The 8922-nt window shown below is 39.4% G+C and overlaps 1 protein-coding gene across 5 annotated transcripts in view; it reads right to left on the bottom strand.

Annotated features, from left to right (window-relative positions):
* Positions 1–3738, bottom strand: part of Clec7a (C-type lectin domain containing 7A) — an 11401-nt gene extending 7663 nt beyond the window's left edge. For 4 of the 5 annotated variants that reach the window (XM_004626171.2, XM_023709492.1, XM_023709490.1 and 1 more), the window contains exons 1-2: positions 3501–3738; positions 922–1020 (exon numbers count right to left, since the gene is read on the bottom strand). In XM_004626171.2, coding sequence (XP_004626228.1) covers positions 922–1020; positions 3501–3603 — 202 coding nt within the window. In that variant the 5' untranslated portion in view covers positions 3604–3738. The remainder of the gene's footprint in view (positions 1–921; positions 1021–3500) is intronic. The other variant, XM_023709491.1, reaches the window with a different exon arrangement.
* Between the last annotated feature and the right edge of the window lie 5184 nt (positions 3739–8922).

The following is an 8922-nucleotide window of genomic DNA, read 5'->3' as shown; positions in this document are numbered from 1 at the left end:
AAGAAAGAAAGAAAGAAAGAAAGAAAGAAAGAAAGAAAGAAAGAAAGAAAGAAAGAAAGAAAGAAAGAAAGAGGTAATGAATGAGGAAGACAACAAGAGGCAAATAGCATAATCAATTAGAACCTTGAAGACCAGGAATAGTAATATTTCTTTTTATGATTAAAAAATGAGGGGCCGGGGAGATGGCTCAGTGGAATAAGCACTTCCCTGGCAAGCGCAAGGACTTGAGTTCAATCCCCGGTTCCGCAAAAAAAAATAAATGAGAGCTTCTCTTAAACCTGCTTGACACTTATAATATAAAGTGTAGGTAATAAATATTTTTTAATAAAGGAATGTCATGAAGATTTTTTGAAGATTCAGTAGTACTTTACTGACAAAAGAATGCATGAGAGATAAAAGAGAAAAAATAAGACAATCTATTCATCTATCATAAAATGTTAACTAAGGGTCTCAGGCAATTCCTAGTATATATGAAATAGTTTATAATAATGATCAGGTATGAAATAATTTCTGCAGCTTGTTAGATTCATGAAAATCACTTATAATATCTCTAGCAAATTTACTTCATTATGGAATAGTATCATATCATACTTCTTTCTCCAGCTTACAGTTTTACTTCCATTAATTTATCATTCAAAAAATCCAGTTTTGAAAGCAAATGTTTAAGGAAGTGAATAAAAAAATACAGTTAAGAATCTGAGCTGTTACACAGATGACCTAAATTTTCTGATCCTGATTCTCCCACTAGGAGACCCCTCAGTCTCTTGACTTCTAACTGAAATGTAATAGCACCAACTCAATAAATAGGGTTAATATATAAAATAAATTAGTTCACACATGTCAGTTCCTTGAAAGAGAGCCTGGCCCACATAAATCCTTATTAAATGTCTATAGATGTTATTAATCTTCCCAGATACTCACTCAGGAAGCCCAGGGCCACAGCTATCACTAGCATCACCGTGCATAAAATTCCCAAAAGTACAGCAATGAGCCTCCAAGGAGGAGACACAGCAGAAGTTCCTGAGGAGCCGAAGGGAGACGAGGTTCAGTGGAAAGGCTGACGATGGGCCTTGGAGCGCTTTAATTATACAATAAGCTAAAATTCCAAGGGGATTCATATATATATATATTAGTTTTATTGAGAAAGAAATAGCATTGAGACAGTTTCAAAACAGGTTAGTAGGACAATTACAATAATTAACACATTGCATATTGTTGTCTTTGTAGTAGTAATTTATAGTACAAGATGTAGACATGCTGTCTTGTCTAAACACTATTAATACAAATCTTTCCTCTCACTGAACTAAGAGAAAGTTGTATATCTACCTTACTATTGTGTGTGTGTGTGTGTGTATATATACATACATATATATATATATATATATTAATCATTACAAATGGTCCTTCATTTATAGCCCCTTTTGTTTAGTTTTCTTAGAGATGGATATTCCATTGCCATTTAAATATTGTAGGTGCATGAATTCAGCAAAATATTCCAATATTGTCCAGTAGTCCATAATAGTAGGGGGTTATCCTTAGGACTGACAATATCAGAAGATGTGGACTTGAGCCTTTTACAGCTCAGCCTATTAATGTGGCTTTACTTTTTAAACCTCATTTTTATACTTTTCTGGATGGTTAAGACCAAGATAAAGCAAGACCTATATAACAGGAAATGTAACTTTTGTATCTGGCAGGGTCAGTCAAATCCCTCAGGATTCATTAATTGTTGGCTTCTCGATAATCTAGTGGTTTGGGTCTGGTCTTCCCCCACTTAGGACACCTCTTCTTCAGTGGCTGGAACCATGATCTTAACACATCCCCATGTACCTGTTCTTTCTGACTTTGTTGTCAGTGGGCCTTGATGCTACGCAGATCCCTGAAATTTCACTCATTCTTTAAGAAACCAGCCTTACATATGGGGAAATAGCCCTGATGATCAGGGGTCAGCTTCCCTTTGCATTTATTTGGGCTTGACCAAATTATTTTATTTTATTTTTGTTACTTCTTTTTAAAAAAAGATTTGTGAAATGGAGGTCATATCTCAGGGATTATTGTGAAAAACAAGTGAGCTAGCACATGTAGAATCATCTCCTTTTGAAATTACATGCGTGTTGTAGATTATTTGCTGTTTACACATTGACAGACGCTACTGCTTCTGTCACCTTTATGCCTACTTTTCTGAAATCAAGTTTCCCAAGAAAAGAATTGCGTAAGTGGTGATAAGAGGGAGACAACTGTGCAATGTGAAAAGCAAAAATCAGAAGAAAGCAAACCCCAAGATCAAAACCTGTGACTCATCTCTCTCATAAAGATTGTGAGAAGCGGATTTTGTATTATTATAGTTCCATGAATACATCTCAGCTTTTCACTGGGAATAAACAAGACAGTAAGAGAATCTCACAGAATTGTCAAATAGGAGGTCTGCAGTGGTGACTACATCACTCATTCCACCAAAGGAAAGGTCCTCTAAAGTCCTCTTTTTTATTTTTTTTAAAAAAGGTATGTCCTGCTAGTGTGACATCTAACATCTATTTTATGCATTACTGCATACCAAGAACTTTTTGAAATAAAAGACGACAAATCCAATTCCATGTTTTACTGCAAAAACACATTATATTTGAGTTTCTAAACCCTGATTGCTGACTTTACTTTGATCTTTAACACAAAACCTAGGATTTTGTTTTCACTTATTTCTCTTTGTCTCAGGCCTGTTTTTTTGTTTTGTTTTGGTTTTTTACACAGGGTCTTATTATATAATTCAAACTAGCCTTGAATATGCTATGCAGCCAAGGCTGGCCTTGAACTCTTAGCAGCCTTCCTGCCTTAGTCTCCCAAGTGCTGGGATTACCAGCATGCGCCATCATACCCACCTGTCTTCAAATTCTTATTTCCTATTTTATGATGCTTTTCATATATACTTGCTAAAGTTTCTGGGACATCTCTCCTATAATTGACTCTGTCTACCAGGAAAGCAAGGAATTACTTTGTTGAAATTCATTCAACTCTGTTTTCTTCACACTTATTACCAACTCCTCGCTACTGATGAATTCACTAATTCTACGTTGGTCTTAGTTCAATGAGAAGAAAGATTTGTACTGATAGTGTTTAGGCAAGCTATCATGTCTGCATCTTGTACTCTGAATAACTACTACAAAGACAACAATATGCAATGTATTGATTATTGTAACTGTCCTACTAACCTGTTTTGAAACTGTCTCATTGTTATTTTTTTCTCATTAAAATTAATAAAAATTAATAGAATAAAATAAATTGTATTGGTTATCACAAAACATAATTAACTTAGATAACATAATGAATCAATGAATAGTTTTTATTAGAAAAGACAGTGAATATTTAAATAATCTGCAGACTATTGAAAGATTTGTATATCTATATCCCTGAAAATTCTAGAGTCCTTAGTGTGTCATATTTTCTTTACTGTTAGTATTTTGCCTGTGATAAGAACAAGAGCACTAAAGACAGAAAGAGAAAAGTACCTTTCTCTAAGCTCACAGTTCTTCTGGTGGCGCCTCGAGTACTAAAATTTAATTTAGTGTATCCATCTTCATCCACCATATCCAAGTCAGGATGATATTCCATTGCTCTGTAGAGTTCTAAGTAGATGTAACATCTGAGTATGGCTTCTTCTTTTCTTCCTGTGGAGAAAAGAGAAACTATAAATCAAGTCATGTGGGATACGCATTTACTGAAGTTTAACCAGTTGAGTTTATGTGGGCCAACCAAACACCCAAAAGCAGGAAATGAAAATACCGTAGATATTTCCCAATTATACCCTTAGATCCTGTTTTTGAGACTGAACTACTAAGAAATTTAAGAGGCTGCATGTTATCTCATTAAGACCAAATAGGGGACAAATATATAGACTCAGACCATCTATTGCCTTGTAGGTCTCGCAACTGTAATCGGCATGAGTGATTGACTCAGCCTCATGCAGAAGAAAAGAAATAAAGATAAGTAGAAAGGAGACAAGGAAAATCAGAATTTTAAAACTACTTTTAAAGAAAACTAGCCTCAGGACACAAAATTTATTCATCTCCCTTCTAGAAAATTGACTCAAAAAAATTCCTCAAGGTTTTAAAACTATAATAATCCTGCAAATCTGGCCCTTGGCCTGTGCTTTTCATAGGAAAATCATCTCCTCTCACAAACCTCAGTCTTCAAAGAAAAGCAAGATTAGTAGGGGACATATTTCCACTTCAAATACATGCAAATGTGTTGGTATTCTAACTCAGCCCACCAGCTGGCTACCTGACAGACAACAGCAGTACACACCCTAGCACACCCACCTTGCAGACATCTCAAGATTTCACAAATATACCGAGCTCCGACTCATAATCCGTCTCCGTCTTAAGGGCCCACACTTTATTTCCTTAAGTGTGTATTTTTAGAATTCTGCCTATGCGTCTTACTGATGTAGCCTGAAATTTCTTTTTCTGTGATAGAAGTCAGCAAACCTAAAATTTATTATCTGCATAGGGTGGATTAAGTTGCTTATTACCACTCCGGGAACCTACTACGTCTTGGCCTAGGGCTATGTAAATTTTCAACAATTTTGAGGCAAATTATTCTTTTTTTTTTCCAGTACTTGGGATTGAGGATAGAATGCAAGACCTTTGCATTGAGCTATGTTCCCAACCCTTTCAAAAATATGTTTTTCAAGCACATGCTCTGGCCTCGACCCTGTCCCCACCTTCCCAGCCCTGACTACTGTGGACTCTGTTTCTGCATTTTGGCACTGACTACTCTAAAGGAAAGAGTGATGGATTGCTAAAGGAAATGCCATGCCACTTCTGGCCAAAACAGTTGGGCAGAGGGTCATTCCCTTAGTCTCTCTCCTTGTACTAGAAGCAGAGCACACCAAGAGCCAGGCGAAGGCAAAACACAAAAGGAGAGAGATGAAGTCCCTGAGCTACTTCATGGATAATAGACTACACATGTGTTGAACTACTGATTTATTTATTTATTTATTTATTTATTTATTTTGCTTTTTAAACAGGGTCTTTCTAAATTGCACATGCTAGACTTGAACTTGTAATCCTCCTTCCTCGGCCTTCCAAAGTGCTAGTGTTACAGGTATAAGCCGCCACGCCTGGCCTTATTACGCAACTTTGGTTTATGGAGCTCACCACCATTTCTCTATAGCTGCCTTTTTTCCTGTCTTTATTAATTCAGTAAACACATTAAATATTGAGCTTTCCAATTAGAAAGGTGCCAAGAAAATAGTATGTACGTCAATATTCACTCCTCAATGGAGGAAACCAGTACATAAGTATAAGAAGAATGCCACAAAAAGGTGCATTACTGTTAACAACAGAGAGAATGAACAGTTCTCTTTGGTATTTGTCAGGGCTTAAGGACATACACTAATAATTATTTACTGAATAATTGAAAGAGAGATTTAGAAGATGAACCTCCCTACCGCAAAGTAATTTTGCATTAGTTACCCAATGAGTACCTAAAGGCAAGACGAAGTTTGGTGTCTTCATTTTTTATCTGTCTCTTTTCTTGTCTTAAATCTTTGGGTCTGATCCCTGCTCAGTGCTGTACTTAGGCAAACTAATCACTTAGGAAATATCTGTCTAATCTGCTCGTAAAAGGTTTAATAGCCCTGTAATTATCTGGCCCATCCCCTTCCTCCTCAAGATGGAGAACAGGAGCATCTACAGTAATTCCCAGTATTTGCAGACATCCACTTACTAGTTTTATAAAGGTTAGTCAGATTCCTCAGACTGATGGCTAAAATGCCTACCTTGGATTCCACAAAAAGGAGAACCTCTCGAATCTCCCCAAAATGAGGCCACTCCCCAACCCTGGAAAGGACCGTGCCTCATTTACCAGACTTAGAAGTGAGCAGAATCCGGGAGGCATTTGATTATTGCTAAGCATAAAGCCAGACATGAAAATGGTGGAGACAGATTCTCACTCAGTAATATTAAGGTAACATAAAAGAAATGAAATGGCAAGTGAGAGTAATCACAAATAAATTGTACTTTTAAGAAGACTGGAACTTTCGGGTCTCAGTTGAAGTCATCCATGTCGATCTGTACCAGTATTCCCATGGTTAAATTTATCTTTCTTTTCTCCAGACCTATCACACCCCAAATTCCTCTGGAATACTGACAGTCCATAAATTGGCTTTAACTAAAAAAATAAAGAGGGGAAATTGATGCTAAGATAAATGAGCAGGCTGAGAGAATACAATGTTTAAGCTCTCTCTCTCTCTCTCTCTCTCTCTCTCTCTCTCACACACACACACACACACACACACACACAGACACACAGACACACACACACACACATACACACTGGGTTCCTGCTTAGAAAATGAACTATGTTTCTGGGAATGGAGCATCTTTTTCTGAGTTTGTTTTACCCCCTCAAAAGAAGCACAAATAAATCTTCCCTATTCCAGGAAATAAGTTCCTCTTTCTCTTTATGGCCCATACTCTACTCTATTTCTTTGAGTGCAGACCTTTTAATTTCTGCCTAGCAAAATACTTCCTGAACCTTTAGCTAATGAGTCACTAAAACTTGTTTTCCTACAATGGGGATCAGTGAACCTGCAAACTTATTCTATAAGAAGGATCAGTTAGACACCTTGTTACAGCTTGGAAACTTCCCCAGACCCAGCCCAGTGACAACACTAACGCAATAGGAAAGAACTCAACTTCCCTAAAATGTAAGTCTGAAGACCCCTCCCCCCTCTGCCCTCCCCCTTGTCCTACCTTCTCATTATTATTTTTATTATGTGGTATTAGAAGGTAAACTCAAGGCCTTCTGCACTGAACTACATCGCCAGCCCTTTGCTTTATTTTGGGAGCCTATTAAATCTTCTGAGCTGCCCAGATAGTGCTCAAACTGGCGATCCTCCTCCTGCAGCCTCCCAGCGTGCTGGGCTAACAGAAGCCCCCTCACAACGCGTGAAGACTTTTTAAAGACTGAGATGTGCTAAGACAAGGGGCAGCAAGCGTTGTCTTACTGTTTTCGTTTTGGTACAGGGAATCCTTGCGCTTGCCAAGAGGGTGCTGTGCCATAGAGCTATACCCCTGACCCAGTAAGTGTGCTACAAGGAGTCAGTGTGACTGAGCGTTTACTCGAAGAAGCAGCACACCTCTGTATCTTTATGACAGGAGGCGGCGGCACAGGTGGGAGCCGTGTGCCCACCACCTAAGTTGGCCCCAGTAACACCGGGGTAGAGCAAGAGTGATCTCCTGGGAAGTTTGCATTTCAGAGAGTCAGTTCCTTGAGGAGACTATTTGGAATGATAGATTTACTTTAATAACAGAGGTAATATAATATCCTAAGGTTCCTGAAATAGCTGTTTCCAGAGTGGATTCAGGGCCTGTATGTCTCCAAGTTTTCACTGGAATACAAAAGCAGATTCTCCCAGCAGCCTCCAGGTTCCTGAACCAGGCACCTTCCATCAGCAGGGTTCCATCTATGACAGCAGCCTCAAGCGACAAGAGGCCATGCTAGATTCTGTCAAGTTTCAGGGTAGAGGCTTCCGAAGGGTGGTCGTAGGCCAAAACCCATCAAGTTCTGCCTGTGCCACAAATCATAACGGAAGAGACCTTAGTGGAGAAAAACTAAATGACTATCTCCCCTTCTTATGTTTGTAGACACATTGCAGACATTTCTGGCTTCCACTTCAATCCTGCCGCCTTCTTAAAGCAGTTTGATAGGAGTGAGAATGTGCAATCCTAAAATAGGGACCTTGCTCAGCCTTTGAGAAGGTGGAGGAAGAAGGAAGATCACCCTCACATCCTTCTTCTTCGCTTCTCTTCTTCAGGAGATTAAGGCTGAGGAAAATAGGGTAAGCAACTGGGAGAAATCCGCCACAGTCACTCAGGGGACAGGAGCAGAACACAGAATTCAGGTTGACTGCAGATCCTGAGCCCAGCACACAGAATCAATTAGAAAAATGCTATTTTCGATTCTTCATTTACATCTAACCAAACCCAAAAGGGCCTTTGGGTAGCGTAGTTTAAATCTGGGGCCAGGCCAAGTGAGGTTTTGATAGCACAAATACCCCAGTGCCTTATTTGCATTGGGGAGAAGCCAGTTCAGAATTTTAGCTACAACAGGGCCAGCCAGATAGCTCAGCAGACTAAAGGGCCACTTAGGCAGACGCAGGGACTGTGTTTGATCCCCGGGGTACTGTGCCAGCCCCTCTCCCCAGGGCACAGTGAGACGGTGACTGAGACTGGGCTTGATAGCAGACTCCTGTAATCCCAGCACTTGGGAGGCTGAAAACAGGAGAATCACTGCAAGTCCAACCTATGTAGTGAGATCCTGTAGATCCTATACTAAAAACATTAAAAAAAAAAAAGAAAAATAGCTACAACAGGCTCCGTTCCTTTGTCCTTTACTGCTGTGAGCCTCGCTCTCCCAGTTGCTCTCACTCTGCACAGCACCCTTCTTTTCCATCTTCAGATGAATGTCTCCCACTAGCTTTTCTATGTGTCTTGTCCAATGCTTTGTTCAGGACACCAAGAAGCTGGAAAGAATTCCCCAAGGACCCACCATCCAAGAATACACCCCCACATTGGAAGCATGAAAAAAGCCAATAAAATGGAAAACTTAATTTATTCCCTGGTTAGGCAGCTGGTCAGCCATCCTTCTCACATAGATGCATTTCAATTTATGGGCAAGGGGGCTGGGAAGATAGCTCAGGGGCATAAGTGCCTGCCTGGCAAGTGCAAGGTCCTGAGTTCAATCCCTGGTAACAACAACAAAAATCAATCAATTTATGGGCAAGGTAGCAAAGGGCCAGGAATTACTCATGTAGATTCAGCCAGGTCTTAGCTGCTAGTAGGACCCAGGAAAATGTTAAGCCTGATACTGGTGAAGCTTTCATGGCCCCAAGACAGGGTGGAAGTTTCTACTGTCAGCATGAGG

Source organism: Octodon degus, unplaced genomic scaffold (assembly GCF_000260255.1).
Source record: "Octodon degus isolate 3935 unplaced genomic scaffold, OctDeg1.0 scaffold00012, whole genome shotgun sequence".
Taxonomy (NCBI): Eukaryota; Metazoa; Chordata; class Mammalia; order Rodentia; family Octodontidae; genus Octodon; species Octodon degus.
The sequence above is the reverse complement of the archived record's forward strand: the minus strand, read 5'-3'. Positions and strand labels throughout refer to the sequence as shown.